The following is a 27,642-nucleotide window of genomic DNA, read 5'->3' as shown; positions in this document are numbered from 1 at the left end:
CGACCCACTCCAGTACTCTTGCCTGGAAAATGTCCTGGACGGAGGAGCCTGGTAGGCTGCAGGCCATGGGGTCATGCAGAGTCAGACACGACTGAAGTGACTTAGCCGCAGCAGCAGCAGCAGCAGGACAGTATGCTATTGGGAATACAACAACACACACAGATCCAGATCGATGGAATATAGTTGAGGGTCCAGAAACAAACCCCAGCATCCATGGTCAACTCATCTCTGACACAGACGGGGAGAATATCCAAATGGGAACAGGAAAGCCTCTTCAATCAATGTCCATGGGAAAACCAGACAGCTACATCTGAAGAACGCTATTGGTTTTGATCTCATACCACCTCAATATCGGGGAAAAACCTCACCCTAAAGACTGATGTCATGAGATAGCTAGAAAGAAGCGTAGGTCAAAGGCTCCTTAACATCAGAGTCTCCTTGCCATTTGCTGGGCGGAGGTCGAAATGGGTCTCTTCAAGTAAGGGAAAGAGGTAAACGAAGTACACCACGGGGTTTCCATCCAATGGAACCTCTTCACAACAGAGAAGCTAAGCATTCACAAATGCAAAAGATAGGAAACGGAACACGAGAGACTCCTTGCAAGTGGTGTATCTGAGAAGGGGTTCATATGGAAAGAGGAAGAATGCACAGCACTCAGATTCCAAGAAACACCACCACCACCCTTGACCCTTCCCCCATGACCAACTCTGACCTAAAGCCTTTCTCTCCCTCTAACCTATCCCTAAAACATAACCCTCATCTAATCATATACATGTGCATCCCTAGCATCCATCCATCCATCCACACACGAGAGAGAAAGAGGAAGACACAGACGGAATTGAGAAAGGAAAAGAGAGGGACACAGCCAGAGAGAGACACGGAACCAAAGAGAGGAAAGGAGTCGATGGTCCAGACTTTTCCTCAATCTGTCTCGAAGGTAGAAGCAATGACAGCGCCCTTCCACCCCAGAAGGGGGAAAAGGACGGAAGGTTTGGAGAGGAAAAGACAAGAACGCAGGGAGCCAGTAGAAGCTCAGCCACCCGCAGAAGCCGAGCTGGGACACTTCAACAGAATCTCAATGGAAACAGAGGACCAGAAAGTTGGCTAATCTTTTCTATAAGAGAGGGAGACCTTCGAGTCTTCCTTTCGGTCCTCCAACTTGGATGCGGGGTCTCAAAACAGTCAGGAGGGGGAGTGCCTTTTCCTGGGTACCACGGCGCATCCAGGCCTCGTTCTGCCCCATTCTGTGCTGTGCCAGCCCTGGATGGAATCTTTCTTTCTGAAGTCTCAGCGCACGAGCTCCACGTGATATCGGCCCCAGGTGGAAAGGCATGGAGCTGCTCGTAGGCCGACAGGCCTAGGAAGCAGATGGGAGAATGACCCCCACTCTGCAGATGGAGAGACTGGGGAAACCCTGAGGGGCATATGGTTGTCAAGGGCCACACCACTTATGAGAAGAAGGAGCCTGGTCTGAGAGCAGCATGGTCCTCGGAGCTCAGGCCCTGGCTGAACCCAGGCCTCCCCAGGGCTGTGGGCTGGGCCGTGTGGGTGTCACTGTGCCTGCACATGGCCTAAGGGGGGTGATCGAGCAGTCAGAAACCCAGAGATTCCCTTGGGAAGTTTTGGGGAAGGGACCTCAGCACGAACCCCAGGAGATGATGTCACCTGCCGGCAACAGAACCCAACAGAACCCGCAATCCGGGTATCCAGGCCTCCAGAGCGGAGAGGAGCCCCCAGCCAGATCACTTGCTGCCAAGATGTTCTGCTGTTTGCCCCTGCCCAGAGGCCGGGGCCTCAGGAGAGCTCACAGGCAGTGTGCGTGGGCACCCTGTCGACGTTGGCTCAGGACACCCCCGAGAGGCCTCTGGCCCTTTGCCCGGAGAAACAGAAAGGTAACACGGGGAGCCCCAGGCCGGGCCAGGCCACCTCTCCCATGCCACCCGGAAACACCGGGTCCTTTGCCTGTGTGTGGGGATGCGGGTTCCTCGGGCTGTGTCCCCCTCAAGGAAGCCCAGGCGGATGTGGGGTCAGAAGCCTGTGGACAAGTTGTGTCCACACCCCAGGGGAGAGCAGGCTGGGCGGGATGGGGAGAGTGTGGGCAGCGCCGGCCCGCCAGGCTGACCTCACACCCTCAGATGGGTCTCTTTCCTCCCGGGTGGGGATCTGAGCAGACACACGTCTCTGACCCTTCTGGGAAGAGAAGTTCGAGCAGGCAGAAGCAGCGGCTCCACTGGCCAGGCCCAGCTCGGAAAACTCCCAGCATGGCTGGCTGACGGTCACTGTCGTTGCAGAGCTTCCCACGTGATGAGGCCGAGGACGGGGACACCCCATCCAGCTCCCAGAGGGAGGGGTCGGAGCACCACCCGCCCGCCCGTGAGGCCCAGTGCAGGCTCCAGGTCAGCGTGCCCACGGAGGCATCAGCCCCACCGGGGGAGACGCGGAGGTGGGGAAGGCCTGCTGCCGAGACACCGCCCAGGATACAGCCGGCGGCCCAGTCTGAGGCTGCCACGGAGCTCAGCACACCCGGCTCCGACCCAGAGTCCAGAGAACCCCGGCCTCTGAGGCACCAGGAGGACCTGGAGCCCAGCACGCCAGAGCACAGAGGTGAGGACGCTGGGGCTGGTGCACGGGAGTGTGTGGGGAGGGGTGCTGAGCTACACAGGGACGAGTCCCCGAAAGCTGCTGCTGGGCCTGCAGCAAGCGCTGGCCTCACACCCCCCGCCCCCCATCTTGCACACTTCAGTCCCAAAAGACATCTGACGCTGGGTATTCTTTGGGAACCTCTTGGAAGGTTTCTGTCCCGGGGTACGCACATGCCAAGGCTGGCCTGTGGGCAAACTTTGCTTCTCCCCCAACTCTAGCACTGGCCTCCAACTGGAACCAGGCTCCACTTCCCAGACCTGTCCCTAAAGAGGTGGTGGCTCCAGGTGCAGGACCCAGGGATCCACCGAGGGCAGATGGAGAACCGAGACTTGCCCTCGCAGAGACACCAGGCCAGCTGGGTACTGGCCAGCACACCGGGCAGATCGGATCTCCGTGCCTGCAGGACCCCCAGCCCCAGGCACCCCCTGGGTGAGATGATGTCCCACCCCCTCAGCGAGAACCTCCACCTCCACGTGCACCTCTACCTGCTCGGGCTTTGGCAAGAGAACCCGAGGCAGAGGAGGAGTCACCGCCTCGGCAGGGAGAGCCTGCCCTGGCTCCCGCGCAACACCCAGATGCCCACGATCACTCACCCAGCCCTGCAGGGAGAAAGAGCCCCCGCTCTGGACAGAGACCCAGAGCCCTTGCCGGAAACACCACGTCCAGGGGAGCGGTCGGCTCTGCAGCCTCCATCCCTGTCTGCTCACCGTGGATGCCGGCAACTCGGTCTGCCCCCAGGGGACATGGAGTTCCTTTCCCCTGAACTGCTTTGCATTTGGTTTCTTTCCACCTTTCTGGTGATGTTTTATTTTTTGTATGGTTTCCTGTATTTTTGTTTTTTAAGTTGGGATTAGTAAACTTTTTCATCATTGTTGCAATCTGGGATCACTGTTGTGTAACTCTGGTGATACTGTGTTACCATCACCACTTTGTAGTTTCAGACCCGTTCGATCTTTATGCCCCACCCCCCAACAAAGCCTGGATTCAAGGCAAGCACGCCCTGTTCATCCCTCCCCCCGATCCTGAACACAATTTCATCTTTTCTTTCTGCATTCCTTCCTATATTCTTGGTGTCCCCAAACAATGACTCTCAGTGAAATGACTGAAGGAGTGTTTTTCGGACTCTCCACCTATTGTAAGACTCCATTGGAGAGTTCTCATTTTTATGTCATTTGAACTAGCCTTTGATAGCTGAAAGGACGGTGTACGTCCTTTCAAGATACCATGTGCCAAACGAAGCCCTTTTGGCAACTGCCATCATTATCTCCAGGCAGGCATTGCTGTTTGAAGGGTGACATCTCAGCCAGAAGGCAGAGGCTGAGCTCCTCTTGTTGCACCAGCTCCCAAAAGAAGCCAAGAAAGGGAGCTGGAACAACAAACCACCCCCATGCCCAGGAAAGCGTTCTTCATGACAGAAGGCTAGAAAATGACCCAACATCCTTGTGGCCCAGAACCACTCTAGAAAATCACTGTTCCATAAAAAAGAGAAACACATGGGAAGTTCCAAGGAGAGGCAATGCCCATGGCCAGTGTACTTGAGAGACGGCCTGACCGCTCCGGGGAAGACACGCACCGACGGAACCCCTTGGGAAACAGCAGTGATAGTCCTCACCGTCGTAAGGGTTTCCTCTGGGGACAACCTGCCCTGGGCACCACACGAGGGAGCAGACCGGCTTCTCTTCCTCTGCCCCCACACCATTCACTCATGAAGGCAGCTCAGGTGTTCTCATGCCCTGCCTGCCTGCCTGCCTGGCTCATCCGTGAGCTGTGACCACCTCCAGGGTAGGACTCCACCTTTTCCTCTCTGTGTACCGTGAATCTGCACACAGTGGGCTTTCAGAACCTTAGGAGACTTGAGCCATTCCCGCTCGAGCCAGAACCCTCCCCAGGAAGGAAAACAGCTGTGGAGTCATTTTGGCCCCAGCACTGGTTCCGAAAGCCTGGCGGCTCCTACAGCCTCTACGGTGTGAAGAGGGAGGTCCCTTTTGACAGAGCTTTCCGGCTCTCAGATCTAAGCTGTTGTTTCACTGTCAGCTGTGTCTTCCGTTGCAGCCAGGTGGGCCACGCTGCTCCAAAGGAGCTCACAAGCTGAGTTTCAAGGGAGGACAGGGATGGCTACAACGTGCTGCAAACTGAGTGAGGGTCCCCACAATCCTCAGCAAAGGTCTGTGGTGTGCAAGTGGGGAGTAGAGGGCCCCCAAGTTCCAAAGGAAGGGAGGTAGTCGGGAGCTAAAGCCCTTGGCTGCTGTGGTAGCAGCTGCAGATGGCAGCTCGTCCACAGTGCACTTCGAATGAGGTCATATGAGCGGGACTCTGGAAATGGCTCCGAAATCAAGAGAAAGGGGTCAGGGTATGTGGGAATCCGGCGGGGGTGGGGGGTGGATGAAGGAAGGTGTCCCTCCTCTCTCCAGTGCAATTTGGTTTGGTGAGTCTCAAAGCTACCAGATGGCACTTCCCAAGTCAGGCCCCCGCAGGAATCAGGGTGGGCTGCCTGCCTCGGCCCCTGCCACAGGGACAAGCCACACCAGTGGCCTCCCTGAGCTCCAATGGCCGGATCTGGGGGGTCCTGTCTGGGTGCACACCTCCTTGCTGTGGCCAAGTTCCCCCCTTCTCTGAGCACCAGCTTCATCCTCTCGAATGAGGACATCGATTGCTACCTTGGCACGTTACTCTCTTCATCCTCTGAAGGCTCATTAGGCTTATCCTACAATTACTAGCTGGCCCGAAGAGATATCTCCTGAATCCAGATTAACCTGGAGTCTCCCAGGCTCATCTGGCATGTCTTCCCTGAAGTCTGCCAAAACCCACACCCTTGCATTTCCAGGGACTCCCCTTAGCCAGCTGGGCAGAAAACCCAGCATGCTTCAAACAAGCTGACAGACAAGTGGGAGAGGACTCACGGGCAGACGGCTTCCCTCAGGTCTCGGGTGGAGCTCTGGGACCACAGCAGCAACGGGCCATCCCAGGCCCTGGGCTCAGCAGCGCCCTCATTCTCAGGCCGGCGGCTCTGCCCTGAGGGGAGCAGGAACGTCACCAACTGCCGCAGGCGGACCTCAAGCCCCTCCCACTGCTGGAGCCTGACCTGCCCCGGCCCCACCCCTTCCCCTACCCCAGCAGGACGAGAGCTCGTCTTCCCCTGGCTTCCAACGGGAGGCCCGGCCCTGGGCCCCGATTGGGCACTGCCCCAGCCCGGAGCCAATCACAGTGGCCAGGGAGGTGGAACGCACCGATTGGCCAGGGCCAGGTCATGTGACCATACTCCCCAGGAAACTCAAATATTACCAAGGTTCCCTAAGAAACCAATGAACAAAATTATCCAGTAAAGGCAAACCGTACTTTTTAATGAGGCCAATGTCACAGAAAAAAAAAAAAAAAATGCTCCACAGTAAACTGCTCAAGGAAGCTACTAAATAAACTTTCAGAAAAGTTTAGTAGGTTTTTTTTTTTTAAATAGGGTGACGGAGAGATATACCTTTCCCATCTATGTGAATTTAGGTTTAAACTAGATTTCCCTTGGCTGTTATATAAGACAAAAAAACCCACATCACCCTCTTTCACTCCCCCCCACCCCCAAAAAGTGTTTTAATCTATTGAATTTTTGTGTCCTCAGTTGTGTCTGATTCACGGCAACTCACGAACTCTACACAGCCAGGCTCTTCCGTCCATGGAATTCAGGGCAATTTTTTCTGTCCCAGTAAATGCCCACCCTGGGTGATCCAAAGGCAAGGGCTCAGAGGCTCCTGAGAGACTAACTAACTCCTTTCAGCTGAGCACAGAGCTGGCTCCTCACTGGGATGCCTGTGGCCTGGGGCTCCCAGAGGGGAGAGCAGCACTCGCCCCACCGTGTGGTCACTGCTGGAAGTGCAGGCTGCTCCTCACTCCCCCTTGACAGTGTCCCTGAGGGCAGAACAGTGTGAATCGAATCAAGGTGGAAATGCAAACTCCAATGCAACCAACCTTCCCACAAGGTCTCCAAAACCACTCAGGAACAGGGAATTGGAAACTGCAGGGGATGACATGAATGGAGATGGAGACTTGACACCTTACACCGAGTTCACTTCCAGTTATCCCTAGACAAACTTTCCATGAAAACTTGTCACAAATCTAGAAGAACAATGAGCAGAAACCGGACACGTGCTTTGAGTCTTCACACACAAAACTAAAAGGCAGTCCACAAAAAAACCCCAGAGAATACAGTGGACTTTGCAAAATCAAAGATATCTACTGTGGGAAAGACCTCATGACAAAAGCAAAAGACAGGTCATACATCGCGAGACGAATGAGTGGAAACACAAAGCTTATCAAGGATGTGTCTCCAAACAGACAAAGAACGCCAACACAACAAGCCTGTGAAAACTAGGGAAAGGTCTGAAGGGACACCAGACGGAGGAAGACACACACAGAGTATCCCGGATGATGTCCAGCACTGAGGGCCTGAAGAAACAACAGTCTAGTTGCACCCCCTCAGGCCTGTGTGACCGTGGATGAGGCCTCTGTTTCCCGGTGGCTCTGAGACATGGACAGGGAGGAAGGGGAAGAGAAGTCACTTGCATTTCTAATACTCACAGCAAAGTCTTCCAATGAGAAGGGAATTATCACCCCCACTGACAATGCCATTCACTGAAGTGATACCCACGAGTCCATCTACCCCAGAAGGGAAGGATGGACCTGTTCTCACAAAACGGCGAGAGATGGAAGGAGGAAGATCAAGCCCACACCAATCACTGGAAAGAGAAGCTGTGCTCAGGGCTTGAAAGAATTCCTATTGGGAAAATCATGTCACAGCCCCACATGGCAATCCACAGCTTCCATGCTATTCCTCCCAAAATGCCAATGCATTTTCGCACCGAACAAAGAATTGCAAAGGGGGTACGGAAACAGAAAGGAGCCTACATTGTCAATACAATCCGACGAAAAAGCCCCGATACGGACATCCAAGGTTGTGTGAAAGGAAATTAGACGACCAAACTAGGATCCTCAGGAGAGTATCGGAGAAGGCAATGGCGACCCACTCCAGTACTCTTGCCTGGAAAATGTCCTGGACGGAGGAGCCTGGTAGGCTGCAGGCCATGGGGTCATGCAGAGTCAGACACGACTGAAGTGACTTAGCCGCAGCAGCAGCAGCAGCAGGACAGTATGCTATTGGGAATACAACAACACACACAGATCCAGATCGATGGAATAAAGTTGAGGGTCCAGAAACAAACCCCAGCATCCATGGTCAACTCATCTCTGACACAGACGGGGAGAATATCCAAATGGGAACAGGAAAGCCTCTTCAATCAATGTCCATGGGAAAACCAGACAGCTACATCTGAAGAACGCTATTGGTTTTGATCTCATACCACCTCAATATCGGGGAAAAACCTCACCCTAAAGACTGATGTCATGAGATAGCTAGAAAGAAGCGTAGGTCAAAGGCTCCTTAACATCAGAGTCTCCTTGCCATTTGCTGGGCGGAGGTCGAAATGGGTCTCTTCAAGTAAGGGAAAGAGGTAAACGAAGTACACCACTGGGTTTCCATCCAATGGAACCTCTTCACAACAGAGAAGCTAAGCATTCACAAATGCAAAAGATAGGAAACGGAACACGAGAGACTCCTTGCAAGTGGTGTATCTGAGAAGGGGTTCATATGGAAAGAGACGAAGAATGCACAGCACTCAGATTCCAAGAAACACCACCACCACCCTTGACCCTTCCCCCATGACCAACTCTGACCTAAAGCCTTTCTCTCCCTCTAACCTATCCCTAAAACATAACCCTCATCTAATCATATACATGTGCATCCCTAGCATCCATCCATCCATCCACACACGAGAGAGAAAGAGGAAGACACAGACGGAATTGAGAAAGGAAAAGAGAGGGACACAGCCAGAGAGAGACACGGAACCAAAGAGAGGAAAGGAGTCGATGGTCCAGACTTTTCCTCAATCTGTCTCGAAGGTAGAAGCAATGACAGCGCCCTTCCACCCCAGAAGGGGGAAAAGGACGGAAGGTTTGGAGAGGAAAAGACAAGAACGCAGGGAGCCAGTAGAAGCTCAGCCACCCGCAGAAGCCGAGCTGGGACACTTCAACAGAATCTCAATGGAAACAGAGGACCAGAAAGTTGGCTACTCTTTTCTATAAGAGAGGGAGACCTTCGAGTCTTCCTTTCGGTCCTCCAAATTGGATGCGGGGTCTCAAAACAGTCAGGAGGGGGAGTGCCTTTTCCTGGGTACCACGGCACATCCAGGCCTCGTTCTGCCCCATTCTGTGCTGTGCCAGCCCTGGATGGAATCTTTCTTTCTGAAGTCTCAGTGCACGAGCTCCACGTGATATCGGCCCCAGGTGGAAAGGCATGGAGCTGCTCGTAGGCCGACAGGCCTAGGAAGCAGATGGGAGAATGACCCCCACTCTGCAGATGGAGAGACTGGGGAAACCCTGAGGGGCATATGGTTGTCAAGGGCCACACCACTTATGAGAAGAAGGAGCCTGGTCTGAGAGCAGCATGGTCCTCGGAGCTCAGGCCCTGGCTGAACCCAGGCCTCCCCAGGGCTGTGGGCTGGGCCGTGTGGGTGTCACTGTGCCTGCACATGGCCTAAGGGGGGTGATCGAGCAGTCAGAAACCCAGAGATTCCCTTGGGAAGTTTTGGGGAAGGGACCTCAGCACGAACCCCAGGAGATGATGTCACCTGCCGGCAACAGAACCCAACAGAACCCGCAATCCGGGTATCCAGGCCTCCAGAGCGGAGAGGAGCCCCCAGCCAGATCACTTGCTGCCAAGATGTTCTGCTGTTTGACCCTGCCCAGAGGCCGGGGCCTCAGGAGAGCTCACAGGCAGTGTGCGTGGGCACCCTGTCGACGTTGGCTCAGGACACCCCCGAGAGGCCTCTGGCCCTTTGCCCGGAGAAACAGAAAGGTAACACGGGGAGCCCCAGGCCGGGCCAGGCCACCTCTCCCATGCCACCCGGAAACACCGGGTCCTTTGCCTGTGTGTGGGGATGCGGGTTTCTCGGGCTGTGTCCCCCTCAAGGAAGCCCAGGCGGATGTGGGGTCAGAAGCCTGTGGACAAGTTGTGTCCACACCCCAGGGGAGAGCAGGCTGGGCGGGATGGGGAGAGTGTGGGCAGCGCCGGCCCGCCAGGCTGACCTCACACCCTCAGATGGGTCTCTTTCCTCCCGGGTGGGGATCTGAGCAGACACACGTCTCTGACCCTTCTGGGAAGAGAAGTTCGAGCAGGCAGAAGCAGCGGCTCCACTGGCCAGGCCCAGCTCGGAAAACTCCCAGCATGGCTGGCTGACGGTCACTGTCGTTGCAGAGCTTCCCACGTGATGAGGCCGAGGACGGGGACACCCCATCCAGCTCCCAGAGGGAGGGGTCGGAGCACCACCCGCCCGCCCGTGAGGCCCAGTGCAGGCTCCAGGTCAGCGTGCCCACGGAGGCATCAGCCCCACCGGGGGAGACGCGGAGGTGGGGAAGGCCTGCTGCTGAGACACCGCCCAGGATACAGCCGGCGGCCCAGTCTGAGGCTGCCATGGAGCTCAGCACACCCGGCTCCGACCCAGAGTCCAGAGAACCCCGGCCTCTGAGGCACCAGGAGGACCTGGAGCCCAGCACGCCAGAGCACAGAGGTGAGGACGCTGGGGCTGGTGCACGGGAGTGTGTGGGGAGGGGTGCTGAGCTACACAGGGACGAGTCCCCGAAAGCTGCTGCTGGGCCTGCAGCAAGCGCTGGCCTCACACCCCCCGCCCCCCATCTTGCACACTTCAGTCCCAAAAGACATCTGACGCTGGGTATTCTTTGGGAACCTCTTGGAAGGTTTCTGTCCCGGGGTACGCACATGCCAAGGCTGGCCTGTGGGCAAACCTTGCTTCTCCCCCAACTCTAGCACTGGCCTCCAACTGGAACCAGGCTCCACTTCCCAGACCTGTCCCTAAAGAGGTGGTGGCTCCAGGTGCAGGACCCAGGGATCCACCGAGGGCAGATGGAGAAGCGAGACTTGCCCTCGCAGAGACACCAGGCCAGCAGGGTACTGGCCAGCACACCGGGCAGATCGGATCTCCGTGCCTGCAGGACCCCCAGCCCCAGGCACTGATGTCCCACCCCCTCAGCGAGAACCTCCACCTCCACGTGCACCTCTACCTGCTCGGGCTTTGGCAAGAGAACCCGAGGCAGAGGAGGAGTCACCGCCTCGGCAGGGAGAGCCTGCCCTGGCTCCCGCGCAACACCCAGATGCCCACGATCACTCACCCAGCCCTGCAGGGAGAAAGAGCCCCCGCTCTGGACAGAGACCCAGAGCCCTTGCCGGAAACACCACGTCCAGGGGAGCGGTCGGCTCTGCAGCCTCCATCCCTGTCTGCTCACCGTGGATGCCGGCAACTCGGTCTGCCCCCAGGGGACATGGAGTTCCTTTCCCCTGAACTGCTTTGCATTTGGTTTCTTTCCACCTTTCTGGTGATGTTTTATTTTTTGTATGGTTTCCTGTATTTTTGTTGGTTAAGTTGGGATTAGTAAACTTTTTCATCATTGTTGCAATCTGGGATCACTGTTGTGTAACTCTGGTGATACTGTGTTACCATCACCACTTTGTAGTTTCAGACCCGTTCGATCTTTATGCCCCACCCCCCAACAAAGCCTGGATTCAAGGCAAGCACGCCCTGTTCATCCCTCCCCCTGATCCTGAACACAATTTCATCTTTTCTTTCTGCATTCCTTCCTATATTCTTGGTGTCCCCAATCAATGACTCTCAGTGAAATGACTGAAGGAGTGTTTTTCGGACTCTCCACCTACTGTAAGACTCCATTGGAGAGTTCTCATTTTTATGTCATTTGAACTAGCCTTTGATAGCTGAAAGGACGGTGTACGTCCTTTCAAGATACCATGTGCCAAACGAAGCCCTTTTGGCAACTGCCATCATTATCTCCAGGCAGGCATTGCTGTTTGAAGGGTGACATCTCAGCCAGAAGGCAGAGGCTGAGCTCCTCTTGTTGCACCAGCTCCCAAAAGAAGCCAAGAAAGGGAGCTGGAACAACAAACCACCCCCATGCCCAGGAAAGCGTTCTTCATGACAGAAGGCTAGAAAATGACCCAACATCCTTGTGGCCCAGAACCACTCTACAAAATCACTGTTCCATAAAAAAGAGAAACACATGGGAAGTTCCAAGGAGAGGCAATGCCCATGGCCAGTGTACCTGAGAGACGGCCTGACCGCTCCGGGGAAGACACGCACCGACGGAACCCCTTGGGAAACAGCAGTGATAGTCCTCACCGTCGTAAGGGTTTCCTCTGGGGACAACCTGCCCTGGGCACCACACGAGGGAGCAGACCGGCTTCTCTTCCTCTGCCCCCACACCATTCACTCATGAAGGCAGCTCAGGTGTTCTCATGCCCTGCCTGCCTGCCTGCCTGGCTCATCCGTGAGCTGTGACCACCTCCAGGGTAGGACTCCACCTTTTCCTCTCTGTGTACCGTGAATCTGCACACAGTGGGCTTTCAGAACCTTAGGAGACTTGAGCCATTCCCGCTCGAGCCAGAACCCTCCCCAGGAAGGAAAACAGCTGTGGAGTCATTTTGGCCCCAGCACTGGTTCCGAAAGCCTGGCGGCTCCTACAGCCTCTACGGTGTGAAGAGGGAGGTCCCTTTTGACAGAGCTTTCCGGCTCTCAGATCTAAGCTGTTGTTTCACTGTCAGCTGTGTCTTCCGTTGCAGCCAGGTGGGCCACGCTGCTCCAAAGGAGCTCACAAGCTGAGTTTCAAGGGAGGACAGGGATGGCTACAACGTGCTGCAAACTGAGTGAGGGTCCCCACAATACTCAGCAAAGGTCTGTGGTGTGCAAGTGGGGAGTAGAGGGCCCCCAAGTTCCAAAGGAAGGGAGGTAGTCGGGAGCTAAAGCCCTTGGCTGCTGTGGTAGCAGCTGCAGATGGCAGCTCGTCCACAGTGCACTTCGAATGAGGTCATATGAGCGGGACTCTGGAAATGGCTCCGAAATCAAGAGAAAGGGGTCAGGGTATGTGGGAATCCGGCGGGGGTGGGGGGTGGATGAAGGAAGGTGTCCCTCCTCTCTCCAGTGCAATTTGGTTTGGTGAGTCTCAAAGCTACCAGATGGCACTTCCCAAGTCAGGCCCCCGCAGGAATCAGGGTGGGCTGCCTGCCTCGGCCCCTGCCACAGGGACAAGCCACACCAGTGGCCTCCCTGAGCTCCAATGGCCGGATCTGGGGGGTCCTGTCTGGGTGCACACCTCCTTGCTGTGGCCAAGTTCCCCCCTTCTCTGAGCACCAGCTTCATCCTCTCGAATGAGGACATCGATTGCTACCTTGGCACGTTACTCTCTTCATCCTCTGAAGGCTCATTAGGCTTATCCTACAATTACTAGCTGGCCCGAAGAGATATCTCCTGAATCCAGATTAACCTGGAGTCTCCCAGGCTCATCTGGCATGTCTTCCCTGAAGTCTGCCAAAACCCACACCCTTGCATTTCCAGGGACTCCCCTTAGCCAGCTGGGCAGAAAACCCAGCATGCTTCAAACAAGCTGACAGACAAGTGGGAGAGGACTCACGGGCAGACGGCTTCCCTCAGGTCTCGGGTGGAGCTCTGGGACCACAGCAGCAACGGGCCATCCCAGCCCCTGGGCTCAGCAGCGCCCTCATTCTCAGGCCGGCGGCTCTGCCCTGAGGGGAGCAGGAACGTCACCAACTGCCGCAGGAGGACCTCAAGCCCCTCCCACTGCTGGAGCCTGACCTGCCCCGGCCCCACCCCTTCCCCTACCCCAGCAGGACGAGAGCTCGTCTTCCCCTGGCTTCCAACGGGAGGCCCGGCCCTGGGCCCCGATTGGGCACTGCCCCAGCCCGGAGCCAATCACAGTGGCCAGGGAGGTGGAACGCACCGATTGGCCAGGGCCAGGTCATGTGACCATACTCCCCAGGAAACTCAAATATTACCAAGGTTCCCTAAGAAACCAATGAACAAAATTATCCAGTAAAGGCAAACCGTACTTTTTAATGAGGCCAATGTCACAGAAAAAAAAAAAAAAAATGCTCCACAGTAAACTGCTCAAGGAAGCTACTAAATAAACTTTCAGAAAAGTTTAGTAGGTTTTTTTTTTTTAAATAGGGTGACGGAGAGATATACCTTTCCCATCTATGTGAATTTAGGTTTAAACTAGATTTCCCTTGGCTGTTATATAAGACAAAAAAACCCACATCACCCTCTTTCACTCCCCCCCACCCCCAAAAAGTGTTTTAATCTATTGAATTTTTGTGTCCTCAGTTGTGTCTGATTCACGGCAACTCACGAACTCTACACAGCCAGGCTCTTCCGTCCATGGAATTCAGGGCAATTTTTTCTGTCCCAGTAAATGCCCACCCTGGGTGATCCAAAGGCAAGGGCTCAGAGGCTCCTGAGAGACTAACTAACTCCTTTCAGCTGAGCACAGAGCTGGCTCCTCACTGGGATGCCTGTGGCCTGGGGCTCCCAGAGGGGAGAGCAGCACTCGCCCCACCGTGTGGTCACTGCTGGAAGTGCAGGCTGCTCCTCACTCCCCCTTGACAGTGTCCCTGAGGGCAGAACAGTGTGAATCGAATCAAGGTGGAAATGCAAACTCCAATGCAACCAACCTTCCCACAAGGTCTCCAAAACCACTCAGGAACAGGGAATTGGAAACTGCAGGGGATGACATGAATGGAGATGGAGACTTGACACCTTACACCGAGTTCACTTCCAGTTATCCCTAGACAAACTTTCCATGAAAACTTGTCACAAATCTAGAAGAACAATGAGCAGAAACCGGACACGTGCTTTGAGTCTTCACACACAAAACTAAAAGGCAGTCCACAAAAAAAACCCAGAGAATACAGTGGACTTTGCAAAATCAAAGATATCTACTGTGGGAAAGACCTCATGACAAAAGCAAAAGACAGGTCATACATCGCGAGACGAATGAGTGGAAACACAAAGCTTATCAAGGATGTGTCTCCAAACAGACAAAGAACGCCAACACAACAAGCCTGTGAAAACTAGGGAAAGGTCTGAAGGGACACCAGACGGAGGAAGACACACACAGAGTATCCCGGATGATGTCCAGCACTGAGGGCCTGAAGAAACAACAGTCTAGTTGCACCCCCTCAGGCCTGTGTGACCGTGGATGAGGCCTCTGTTTCCCGGTGGCTCTGAGACATGGACAGGGAGGAAGGGGAAGAGAAGTCACTTGCATTTCTAATACTCACAGCAAAGTCTTCCAATGAGAAGGGAATTATCACCCCCACTGCCAATGCCATTCACTGAAGTGATACCCACGAGTCCATCTACCCCAGAAGGGAAGGATGGACCTGTTCTCACAAAACGGCGAGAGATGGAAGGAGGAAGATCAAGCCCACACCAATCACTGGAAAGAGAAGCTGTGCTCAGGGCTTGAAAGAATTCCTATTGGGAAAATCATGTCACAGCCCCACATGGCAATCCACAGCTTCCATGCTATTCCTCCCAAAATGCCAATGCATTTTCGCACCGAACAAAGAATTGCAAAGGGGGTACGGAAACAGAAAGGAGCCTACATTGTCAATACAATCCGACGAAAAAGCCCCGATACGGACATCCAAGGTTGTGTGAAAGGAAATTAGACGACCAAACTAGGATCCTCAGGAGAGTATCGGAGAAGGCAATGGCGACCCACTCCAGTACTCTTGCCTGGAAAATGTCCTGGACGGAGGAGCCTGGTAGGCTGCAGGCCATGGGGTCATGCAGAGTCAGACACGACTGAAGTGACTTAGCCGCAGCAGCAGCAGCAGGACAGTATGCTATTGGGAATACAACAACACACACAGATCCAGATCGATGGAATAAAGTTGAGGGTCCAGAAACAAACCCCAGCATCCATGGTCAACTCATCTCTGACACAGATGGGGAGAATATCCAAATGGGAACAGGAAAGCCTCTTCAATCAATGTCCATGGGAAAACCAGACAGCTACATCTGAAGAACGCTATTGGTTTTGATCTCATACCACCTCAATATCGGGGAAAAACCTCACCCTAAAGACTGATGTCATGAGATAGCTAGAAAGAAGCGTAGGTCAAAGGCTCCTTAACATCAGAGTCTCCTTGCCATTTGCTGGGCGGAGGTCGAAATGGGTCTCTTCAAGTAAGGGAAAGAGGTAAACGAAGTACACCACTGGGTTTCCATCCAATGGAACCTCTTCACAACAGAGAAGCTAAGCATTCACAAATGCAAAAGATAGGAAACGGAACACGAGAGACTCCTTGCAAGTGGTGTATCTGAGAAGGGGTTCATATGGAAAGAGACGAAGAATGCACATCACTCAGATTCCAAGAAACACCACCACCACCCTTGACCCTTCCCCCATGACCAACTCTGACCTAAAGCCTTTCTCTCCCTCTAACCTATCCCTAAAACATAACCCTCATCTAATCATATACATGTGCATCCCTAGCATCCATCCATCCATCCACACACGAGAGAGAAAGAGGAAGACACAGACGGAATTGAGAAAGGAAAAGAGAGGGACACAGCCAGAGAGAGACACGGAACCAAAGAGAGGAAAGGAGTCGATGGTCCAGACTTTTCCTCAATCTGTCTCGAAGGTAGAAGCAATGACAGCGCCCTTCCACCCCAGAAGGGGGAAAAGGACGGAAGGTTTGGAGAGGAAAAGACAAGAACGCAGGGAGCCAGTAGAAGCTCAGCCACCCGCAGAAGCCGAGCTGGGACACTTCAACAGAATCTCAATGGAAACAGAGGACCAGAAAGTTGGCTACTCTTTTCTATAAGAGAGGGAGACCTTCGAGTCTTCCTTTCGGTCCTCCAACTTGGATGCGGGGTCTCAAAACAGTCAGGAGGGGGAGTGCCTTTTCCTGGGTACCACGGCGCATCCAGGCCTCGTTCTGCCCCATTCTGTGCTGTGCCAGCCCTGGATGGAATCTTTCTTTCTGAAGTCTCAGCGCACGAGCTCCACGTGATATCGGCCCCAGGTGGAAAGGCATGGAGCTGCTCGTAGGCCGACAGGCCTAGGAAGCAGATGGGAGAATGACCCCCACTCTGCAGATGGAGAGACTGGGGAAACCCTGAGGGGCATATGGTTGTCAAGGGCCACACCACTTATGAGAAGAAGGAGCCTGGTCTGAGAGCAGCATGGTCCTCGGAGCTCAGGCCCTGGCTGAACCCAGGCCTCCCCAGGGCTGTGGGCTGGGCCGTGTGGGTGTCACTGTGCCTGCACATGGCCTAAGGGGGGTGATCGAGCAGTCAGAAACCCAGAGATTCCCTTGGGAAGTTTTGGGGAAGGGACCTCAGCACGAACCCCAGGAGATGATGTCACCTGCCGGCAACAGAACCCAACAGAACCCGCAATCCGGGTATCCAGGCCTCCAGAGCGGAGAGGAGCCCCCAGCCAGATCACTTGCTGCCAAGATGTTCTGCTGTTTGACCATGCCCAGAGGCCGGGGCCTCAGGAGAGCTCACAGGCAGTGTGCGTGGGCACCCTGTCGACGTTGGCTCAGGACACCCCCGAGAGGCCTCTGGCCCTTTGCCCGGAGAAACAGAAAGGTAACACGGGGAGCCCCAGGCCGGGCCAGGCCACCTCTCCTGTGCCACCCGGAAACACCGGGTCCTTTGCCTGTGTGTGGGGATGCGGGTTTCTCGGGCTGTGTCCCCCTCAAGGAAGCCCAGGCGGATGTGGGGTCAGAAGCCTGTGGACAAGTTGTGTCCACACCCCAGGGGAGAGCAGGCTGGGCGGGATGGGGAGAGTGTGGGCAGCGCCGGCCCGCCAGGCTGACCTCACACCCTCAGATGGGTCTCTTTCTTCCCGGGTGGGGATCTGAGCAGACACACGTCTCTGACCCTTCTGGGAAGAGAAGTTCGAGCAGGCAGAAGCAGCGGCTCCACTGGCCAGGCCCAGCTCGGAAAACTCCCAGCATGGCTGGCTGACGGTCACTGTCGTTGCAGAGCTTCCCACGTGATGAGGCCGAGGACGGGGACACCCCATCCAGCTCCCAGAGGGAGGGGTCGGAGCACCACCCGCCCACCCGTGAGGCCCAGTGCAGGCTCCAGGTCAGCGTGCCCACGGAGGCATCAGCCCCACCGGGGGAGACGCGGAGGTGGGGAAGGCCTGCTGCCGAGACACCGCCCAGGATACAGCCGGCGGCCCAGTCTGAGGCTGCCACGGAGCTCAGCACACCCGGCTCCGACCCAGAGTCCAGAGAACCCCAGCCTCTGAGGCACCAGGAGGACCTGGAGCCCAGCACGCCAGAGCACAGAGGTGAGGACGCTGGGGCTGGTGCACGGGAGTGTGTGGGGAGGGGTGCTGAGCTACACAGGGACGAGTCCCCGAAAGCTGCTGCTGGGCCTGCAGCAAGCGCTGGCCTCACACCCCCCGCCCCCCATCTTGCACACTTCAGTCCCAAAAGACATCTGACGCTGGGTATTCTTTGGGAACCTCTTCGAAGGTTTCTGTCCCGGGGTACGCACATGCCAAGGCTGGCCTGTGGGCAAACTTTGCTTCTCCCCCAACTCTAGCACTGGCCTCCAACTGGAACCAGGCTCCACTTCCCAGACCTGTCCCTAAAGAGGTGGTGGCTCCAGGTGCAGGACCCAGGGATCCACCGAGGGCAGATGGAGAACCGAGACTTGCCCTCGCAGAGACACCAGGCCAGCTGGGTACTGGCCAGCACACCGGGCAGATCGGATCTCCGTGCCTGCAGGACCCCCAGCCCCAGGCACTGATGTCCCACCCCCTCAGCGAGAACCTCCACCTCCACGTGCACCTCTACCTGCTCGGGCTTTGGCAAGAGAACCCGAGGCAGAGGAGGAGTCACCGCCTCGGCAGGGAGAGCCTGCCCTGGCTCCCGCGCAACACCCAGATGCCCACAATCACTCACCCAGCCCTGCAGGGAGAAAGAGCCCCCGCTCTGGACAGAGACCCAGAGCCCTTGCTGGAAACACCACGTCCAGGGGAGCGGTCGGCTCTGCAGCCTCCATCCCTGTCTGCTCACCGTGGATGCCGGCAACTCGGTCTGCCCCCAGGGGACATGGAGTTCCTTTCCCCTGAACTGCTTTGCATTTGGTTTCTTTCCACCTTTCTGGTGATGTTTTATTTTTTGTATGGTTTCCTGTATTTTTGTTGGTTAAGTTGGGATTAGTAAACTTTTTCATCATTGTTGCAATCTGGGATCACTGTTGTGTAACTCTGGTGATACTGTGTTACCATCACCACTTTGTAGTTTCAGACCCGTTCGATCTTTATGCCCCACCCCCCAACAAAGCCTGGATTCAAGGCAAGCACGCCCTGTTCATCCCTCCCCCCGATCCTGAACACAATTTCATCTTTTCTTTCTGCATTCCTTCCTATATTCTTGGTGTCCCCAATCAATGACTCTCAGTGAAATGACTGAAGGAGTGTTTTTCGGACTCTCCCCCTACTGTAAGACTCCATTGGAGAGTTCTCATTTTTATGTCATTTGAACTAGCCTTTGATAGCTGAAAGGACGGTGTACGTCCTTTCAAGATACCATGTGCCAAACGAAGCCCTTTTGGCAACTGCCATCATTATCTCCAGGCAGGCATTGCTGTTTGAAGGGTGACATCTCAGCCAGAAGGCAGAGGCTGAGCTCCTCTTGTTGCACCAGCTCCCAAAAGAAGCCAAGAAAGGGAGCTGGAACAACAAACCACCCCCATGCCCAGGAAAGCGTTCTTCATGACAGAAGGCTAGAAAATGACCCAACATCCTTGTGGCCCAGAACCACTCTAGAAAATCACTGTTCCATAAAAAAGAGAAACACATGGGAAGTTCCAAGGAGAGGCAATGCCCATGGCCAGTGTACTTGAGAGACGGCCTGACCGCTCCGGGGAAGACACGCACCGACGGAACCCCTTGGGAAACAGCAGTGATAGTCCTCACCGTCGTAAGGGTTTCCTCTGGGGACAACCTGCCCTGGGCACCACACGAGGGAGCAGACCGGCTTCTCTTCCTCTGCCCCCACACCATTCACTCATGAAGGCAGCTCAGGTGTTCTCATGCCCTGCCTGCCTGCCTGCCTGGCTCATCCGTGAGCTGTGACCACCTCCAGGGTAGGACTCCACCTTTTCCTCTCTGTGTACCGTGAATCTGCACACAGTGGGCTTTCAGAACCTTAGGAGACTTGAGCCATTCCCGCTCGAGCCAGAACCCTCCCCAGGAAGGAAAACAGCTGTGGAGTCATTTTGGCCCCAGCACTGGTTCCGAAAGCCTGGCGGCTCCTACAGCCTCTACGGTGTGAAGAGGGAGGTCCCTTTTGACAGAGCTTTCCGGCTCTCAGATCTAAGCTGTTGTTTCACTGTCAGCTGTGTCTCTTCCGTTGCAGCCAGGTGGGCCACGCTGCTCCAAAGGAGCTCACAAGCTGAGTTTCAAGGGAGGACAGGGATGGCTACAACGTGCTGCAAACTGAGTGAGGGTCCCCACAATCCTCAGCAAAGGTCTGTGGTGTGCAAGTGGGGAGTAGAGGGCCCCCAAGTTCCAAAGGAAGGGAGGTAGTCGGGAGCTAAAGCCCTTGGCTGCTGTGGTAGCAGCTGCAGATGGCAGCTCGTCCACAGTGCACTTCGAATGAGGTCATATGAGCGGGACTCTGGAAATGGCTCCGAAATCGAGAGAAAGGGGTCAGGGTATGTGGGAATCCGGCGGGGGTGGGGGGTGGATGAAGGAAGGTGTCCCTCCTCTCTCCAGTGCAATTTGGTTTGGTGAGTCTCAAAGCTACCAGATGGCACTTCCCAAGTCAGGCCCCCGCAGGAATCAGGGTGGGCTGCCTGCCTCGGCCCCTGCCACAGGGACAAGCCACACCAGTGGCCTCCCTGAGCTCCAATGGCCGGATCTGGGGGGGTCCTGTCTGGGTGCACACCTCCTTGCTGTGGCCAAGTTCCCCCCTTCTCTGAGCACCAGCTTCATCCTCTCGAATGAGGACATCGATTGCTACCTTGGCACGTTACTCTCTTCATCCTCTGAAGGCTCATTAGGCTTATCCTACAATTACTAGCTGGCCCGAAGAGATATCTCCTGAATCCAGATTAAGCTGGAGTCTCCCAGGCTCATCTGGCATGTCTTCCCTGAAGTCTGCCAAAACCCACACCCTTGCATTTCCAGGGACTCCCCTTAGCCAGCTGGGCAGAAAACCCAGCATGCTTCAAACAAGCTGACAGACAAGTGGGAGAGGACTCACGGGCAGACGGCTTCCCTCAGGTCTCGGGTGGAGCTCTGGGACCACAGCAGCAACGGGCCATCCCAGGCCCTGGGCTCAGCAGCGCCCTCATTCTCAGGCCGGCGGCTCTGCCCTGAGGGGAGCAGGAAGGTCACCAACTGCCGCAGGTGGACCTCAAGCCCCTCCCACTGCTGGAGCCTGACCTGCCCCGGCCCCACCCCTTCCCCTACCCCAGCAGGACGAGAGCTCGTCTTCCCCTGGTTTCCAACGGGAGGCCCGGCCCTGGGCCCCGATTGGGCACTGCCCCAGCCCGGAGCCAATCACAGTGGCCAGGGAGGTGGAACGCACCGATTGGCCAGGGCCAGGTCATGTGACCATACTCCCCAGGAAACTCAAATATTACCAAGGTTCCCTAAGAAACCAATGAACAAAATTATCCAGTAAAGGCAAACCGTACTTTTTAATGAGGCCAATGTCACAGAAAAAAAAAAAAAAAATGCTCCACAGTAAACTGCTCAAGGAAGCTACTAAATAAACTTTCAGAAAAGTGTAGTAGGTTTTTTTTTTTTAAATAGGGTGACGGAGAGATATACCTTTCCCATCTATGTGAATTTAGGTTTAAACTAGATTTCCCTTGGCTGTTATAGAAGACAAAAAAACCCACATCACCCTCTTTCACTCCCCCCCACCCCCAAAAAGTGTTTTAATCTATTGAATTTTTGTGTCCTCAGTTGTGTCTGATTCACGGCAACTCACGAACTCTACACAGCCAGGCTCTTCCGTCCATGGAATTCAGGGCAATTTTTTCTGTCCCAGTAAATGCCCACCCTGGGTGATCCAAAGGCAAGGGCTCAGAGGCTCCTGAGAGACTAACTAACTCCTTTCAGCTGAGCACAGAGCTGGCTCCTCACTGGGATGCCTGTGGCCTGGGGCTCCCAGAGGGGAGAGCAGCACTCGCCCCACCGTGTGGTCACTGCTGGAAGTGCAGGCTGCTCCTCACTCCCCCTTGACAGTGTCCCTGAGGGCAGAACAGTGTGAATCGAATCAAGGTGGAAATGCAAACTCCAATGCAACCAACCTTCCCACAAGGTCTCCAAAACCACTCAGGAACAGGGAATTGGAAACTGCAGGGGATGACATGAATGGAGATGGAGACTGGACACCTTACACCGAGTTCACTTCCAGTTATCCCTAGACAAACTTTCCATGAAAACTTGTCACAAATCTAGAAGAACAATGAGCAGAAACCGGACACGTGCTTTGAGTCTTCACACACAAAACTAAAAGGCAGTCCACAAAAAAAACCCAGAGAATACAGTGGACTTTGCAAAATCAAAGATATCTACTGTGGGAAAGACCTCATGACAAAAGCAAAAGACAGGTCATACATCGCGAGACGAATGAGTGGAAACACAAAGCTTATCAAGGATGTGTCTCCAAACAGACAAAGAACGCCAACACAACAAGCCTGTGAAAACTAGGGAAAGGTCTGAAGGGACACCAGACGGAGGAAGACACACACAGAGTATCCCGGATGATGTCCAGCACTGAGGGCCTGAAGAAACAACAGTCTAGTTGCACCCCCTCAGGCCTGTGTGACCGTGGATGAGGCCTCTGTTTCCCGGTGGCTCTGAGACATGGACAGGGAGGAAGGGGAAGAGAAGTCACTTGCATTTCTAATACTCACAGCAAAGTCTTCCAATGAGAAGGGAATTATCACCCCCACTGCCAATGCCATTCACTGAATTGATACCCACGAGTCCATCTACCCCAGAAGGGAAGGATGGACCTGTTCTCACAAAACGGCGAGAGATGGAAGGAGGAAGATCAAGCCCACACCAATCACTGGAAAGAGAAGCTGTGCTCAGGGCTTGAAAGAATTCCTATTGGGAAAATCATGTCACAGCCCCACATGGCAATCCACAGCTTCCATGCTATTCCTCCCAAAATGCCAATGCATTTTCGCACCGAACAAAGAATTGCAAAGGGGGTACGGAAACAGAAAGGAGCCTACATTGTCAATACAATCCGACGAAAAATCCCCGATACGGACATCCAAGGTTGTGTGAAAGGAAATTAGACGACCAAACTAGGATCCTCAGGAGAGTATCGGAGAAGGCAATGGCGACCCACTCCAGTACTCTTGCCTGGAAAATGTCCTGGACGGAGGAGCCTGGTAGGCTGCAGGCCATGGGGTCATGCAGAGTCAGACACGACTGAAGTGACTTAGCCGCAGCAGCAGCAGCAGCAGGACAGTATGCTATTGGGAATACAACAACACACACAGATCCAGATCGATGGAATAAAGTTGAGGGTCCAGAAACAAACCCCAGCATCCATGGTCAACTCATCTCTGACACAGACGGGGAGAATATCCAAATGGGAACAGGAAAGCCTCTTCAATCAATGTCCATGGGAAAACCAGACAGCTACATCTGAAGAACGCTATTGGTTTTGATCTCATACCACCTCAATATCGGGGAAAAACCTCACCCTAAAGACTGATGTCATGAGATAGCTAGAAAGAAGCGTAGGTCAAAGGCTCCTTAACATCAGAGTCTCCTTGCCATTTGCTGGGCGGAGGTCGAAATGGGTCTCTTCAAGTAAGGGAAAGAGGTAAACGAAGTACACCACTGGGTTTCCATCCAATGGAACCTCTTCACAACAGAGAAGCTAAGCATTCACAAATGCAAAAGATAGGAAACGGAACACGAGAGACTCCTTGCAAGTGGTGTATCTGAGAAGGGGTTCATATGGAAAGAGACGAAGAATGCACAGCACTCAGATTCCAAGAAACACCACCACCACCCTTGACCCTTCCCCCATGACCAACTCTGACCTAAAGCCTTTCTCTCCCTCTAACCTATCCCTAAAACATAACCCTCATCTAATCATATACATGTGCATCCCTAGCATCCATCCATCCATCCACACACGAGAGAGAAAGAGGAAGACACAGACGGAATTGAGAAAGGAAAAGAGAGGGACACAGCCAGAGAGAGACACGGAACCAAAGAGAGGAAAGGAGTCGATGGTCCAGACTTTTCCTCAATCTGTCTCGAAGGTAGAAGCAATGACAGCGCCCTTCCACCCCAGAAGGGGGAAAAGGACGGAAGGTTTGGAGAGGAAAAGACAAGAACGCAGGGAGCCAGTAGAAGCTCAGCCACCCGCAGAAGCCGAGCTGGGACACTTCAACAGAATCTCAATGGAAACAGAGGACCAGAAAGTTGGCTACTCTTTTCTATAAGAGAGGGAGACCTTCGAGTCTTCCTTTCGGTCCTCCAACTTGGATGCGGGGTCTCAAAACAGTCAGGAGGGGGAGTGCCTTTTCCTGGGTACCACGGCGCATCCAGGCCTCGTTCTGCCCCATTCTGTGCTGTGCCAGCCCTGGATGGAATCTTTCTTTCTGAAGTCTCAGCGCACGAGCTCCACGTGATATCGGCCCCAGGTGGAAAGGCATGGAGCTGCTCGTAGGCCGACAGGCCTAGGAAGCAGATGGGAGAATGACCCCCACTCTGCAGATGGAGAGACTGGGGAAACCCTGAGGGGCATATGGTTGTCAAGGGCCACACCACTTATGAGAAGAAGGAGCCTGGTCTGAGAGCAGCATGGTCCTCGGAGCTCAGGCCCTGGCTGAACCCAGGCCTCCCCAGGGCTGTGGGCTGGGCCGTGTGGGTGTCACTGTGCCTGCACATGGCCTAAGGGGGGTGATCGAGCAGTCAGAAACCCAGAGATTCCCTTGGGAAGTTTTGGGGAAGGGACCTCAGCACGAACCCCAGGAGATGATGTCACCTGCCGGCAACAGAACCCAACAGAACCCGCAATCCGGGTATCCAGGCCTCCAGAGCGGAGAGGAGCCCCCAGCCAGATCACTTGCTGCCAAGATGTTCTGCTGTTTGACCATGCCCAGAGGCCGGGGCCTCAGGAGAGCTCACAGGCAGTGTGCGTGGGCACCCTGTCGACGTTGGCTCAGGACACCCCCGAGAGGCCTCTGGCCCTTTGCCCGGAGAAACAGAAAGGTAACACGGGGAGCCCCAGGCCGGGCCAGGCCACCTCTCCTGTGCCACCCGGAAACACCGGGTCCTTTGCCTGTGTGTGGGGATGCGGGTTTCTCGGGCTGTGTCCCCCTCAAGGAAGCCCAGGCGGATGTGGGGTCAGAAGCCTGTGGACAAGTTGTGTCCACACCCCAGGGGAGAGCAGGCTGGGCGGGATGGGGAGAGTGTGGGCAGCGCCGGCCCGCCAGGCTGACCTCACACCCTCAGATGGGTCTCTTTCTTCCCGGGTGGGGATCTGAGCAGACACACGTCTCTGACCCTTCTGGGAAGAGAAGTTCGAGCAGGCAGAAGCAGCGGCTCCACTGGCCAGGCCCAGCTCGGAAAACTCCCAGCATGGCTGGCTGACGGTCACTGTCGTTGCAGAGCTTCCCACGTGATGAGGCCGAGGACGGGGACACCCCATCCAGCTCCCAGAGGGAGGGGTCGGAGCACCACCCGCCCACCCGTGAGGCCCAGTGCAGGCTCCAGGTCAGCGTGCCCACGGAGGCATCAGCCCCACCGGGGGAGACGCGGAGGTGGGGAAGGCCTGCTGCCGAGACACCGCCCAGGATACAGCCGGCGGCCCAGTCTGAGGCTGCCACGGAGCTCAGCACACCCGGCTCCGACCCAGAGTCCAGAGAACCCCAGCCTCTGAGGCACCAGGAGGACCTGGAGCCCAGCACGCCAGAGCACAGAGGTGAGGACGCTGGGGCTGGTGCACGGGAGTGTGTGGGGAGGGGTGCTGAGCTACACAGGGACGAGTCCCCGAAAGCTGCTGCTGGGCCTGCAGCAAGCGCTGGCCTCACACCCCCCGCCCCCCATCTTGCACACTTCAGTCCCAAAAGACATCTGACGCTGGGTATTCTTTGGGAACCTCTTCGAAGGTTTCTGTCCCGGGGTACGCACATGCCAAGGCTGGCCTGTGGGCAAACTTTGCTTCTCCCCCAACTCTAGCACTGGCCTCCAACTGGAACCAGGCTCCACTTCCCAGACCTGTCCCTAAAGAGGTGGTGGCTCCAGGTGCAGGACCCAGGGATCCACCGAGGGCAGATGGAGAACCGAGACTTGCCCTCGCAGAGACACCAGGCCAGCTGGGTACTGGCCAGCACACCGGGCAGATCGGATCTCCGTGCCTGCAGGACCCCCAGCCCCAGGCACTGATGTCCCACCCCCTCAGCGAGAACCTCCACCTCCACGTGCACCTCTACCTGCTCGGGCTTTGGCAAGAGAACCCGAGGCAGAGGAGGAGTCACCGCCTCGGCAGGGAGAGCCTGCCCTGGCTCCCGCGCAACACCCAGATGCCCACAATCACTCACCCAGCCCTGCAGGGAGAAAGAGCCCCCGCTCTGGACAGAGACCCAGAGCCCTTGCTGGAAACACCACGTCCAGGGGAGCGGTCGGCTCTGCAGCCTCCATCCCTGTCTGCTCACCGTGGATGCCGGCAACTCGGTCTGCCCCCAGGGGACATGGAGTTCCTTTCCCCTGAACTGCTTTGCATTTGGTTTCTTTCCACCTTTCTGGTGATGTTTTATTTTTTGTATGGTTTCCTGTATTTTTGTTGGTTAAGTTGGGATTAGTAAACTTTTTCATCATTGTTGCAATCTGGGATCACTGTTGTGTAACTCTGGTGATACTGTGTTACCATCACCACTTTGTAGTTTCAGACCCGTTCGATCTTTATGCCCCACCCCCCAACAAAGCCTGGATTCAAGGCAAGCACGCCCTGTTCATCCCTCCCCCCGATCCTGAACACAATTTCATCTTTTCTTTCTGCATTCCTTCCTATATTCTTGGTGTCCCCAATCAATGACTCTCAGTGAAATGACTGAAGGAGTGTTTTTCGGACTCTCCCCCTACTGTAAGACTCCATTGGAGAGTTCTCATTTTTATGTCATTTGAACTAGCCTTTGATAGCTGAAAGGACGGTGTACGTCCTTTCAAGATACCATGTGCCAAACGAAGCCCTTTTGGCAACTGCCATCATTATCTCCAGGCAGGCATTGCTGTTTGAAGGGTGACATCTCAGCCAGAAGGCAGAGGCTGAGCTCCTCTTGTTGCACCAGCTCCCAAAAGAAGCCAAGAAAGGGAGCTGGAACAACAAACCACCCCCATGCCCAGGAAAGCGTTCTTCATGACAGAAGGCTAGAAAATGACCCAACATCCTTGTGGCCCAGAACCACTCTAGAAAATCACTGTTCCATAAAAAAGAGAAACACATGGGAAGTTCCAAGGAGAGGCAATGCCCATGGCCAGTGTACTTGAGAGACGGCCTGACCGCTCCGGGGAAGACACGCACCGACGGAACCCCTTGGGAAACAGCAGTGATAGTCCTCACCGTCGTAAGGGTTTCCTCTGGGGACAACCTGCCCTGGGCACCACACGAGGGAGCAGACCGGCTTCTCTTCCTCTGCCCCCACACCATTCACTCATGAAGGCAGCTCAGGTGTTCTCATGCCCTGCCTGCCTGCCTGCCTGGCTCATCCGTGAGCTGTGACCACCTCCAGGGTAGGACTCCACCTTTTCCTCTCTGTGTACCGTGAATCTGCACACAGTGGGCTTTCAGAACCTTAGGAGACTTGAGCCATTCCCGCTCGAGCCAGAACCCTCCCCAGGAAGGAAAACAGCTGTGGAGTCATTTTGGCCCCAGCACTGGTTCCGAAAGCCTGGCGGCTCCTACAGCCTCTACGGTGTGAAGAGGGAGGTCCCTTTTGACAGAGCTTTCCGGCTCTCAGATCTAAGCTGTTGTTTCACTGTCAGCTGTGTCTCTTCCGTTGCAGCCAGGTGGGCCACGCTGCTCCAAAGGAGCTCACAAGC

General features: G+C 55.1%; 2 protein-coding genes and 1 long non-coding RNA gene across 3 annotated transcripts in view; 2 read left to right on the top strand and 1 right to left on the bottom strand.

The window, feature by feature from the left end:
• The window catches only part of LOC145527777 (uncharacterized), a 170,297-nt gene that overhangs the window by 80,490 nt on the left and 62,165 nt on the right, over window positions 1-27,642 (bottom strand). The window contains exons 10-12 of the long non-coding RNA XR_014069858.1: window positions 20,816-20,927; window positions 13,180-13,291; window positions 5,544-5,655 (exon numbers count right to left, since the gene is read on the bottom strand). This is a non-coding gene — a long non-coding RNA (uncharacterized LOC145527777). The remainder of the gene's footprint in view (window positions 1-5,543; window positions 5,656-13,179; window positions 13,292-20,815; window positions 20,928-27,642) is intronic.
• LOC145527773 (uncharacterized) lies at window positions 1,723-3,521 on the top strand. Its single transcript, XM_081545846.1, has 3 exons — window positions 1,723-1,892; window positions 2,292-2,604; window positions 2,862-3,521. The coding sequence occupies exons 1-3, from the start codon at window positions 1,758-1,760 to the stop codon at window positions 3,074-3,076; spliced, it is 663 nt and encodes a 220-aa protein (XP_081401972.1). The 5' UTR covers window positions 1,723-1,757; the 3' UTR covers window positions 3,077-3,521.
• LOC145527694 (uncharacterized) lies at window positions 5,673-13,086 on the top strand. The gene is made up of 3 exons (XM_081545752.1): window positions 5,673-9,541; window positions 9,941-10,253; window positions 10,511-13,086. The coding sequence occupies exons 1-3, from the start codon at window positions 9,131-9,133 to the stop codon at window positions 11,131-11,133; spliced, it is 1,347 nt and encodes a 448-aa protein (XP_081401878.1). The 5' UTR covers window positions 5,673-9,130; the 3' UTR covers window positions 11,134-13,086.

This window comes from Giraffa tippelskirchi, chromosome 11 (assembly GCF_054371585.1).
Source record: "Giraffa tippelskirchi isolate mGirTip1 chromosome 11, T2T-mGirTip1v1.2.pri, whole genome shotgun sequence".
Classification (NCBI taxonomy): Eukaryota; Metazoa; Chordata; class Mammalia; order Artiodactyla; family Giraffidae; genus Giraffa; species Giraffa tippelskirchi.
The sequence above is the reverse complement of the archived record's forward strand: the minus strand, read 5'-3'. Positions and strand labels throughout refer to the sequence as shown.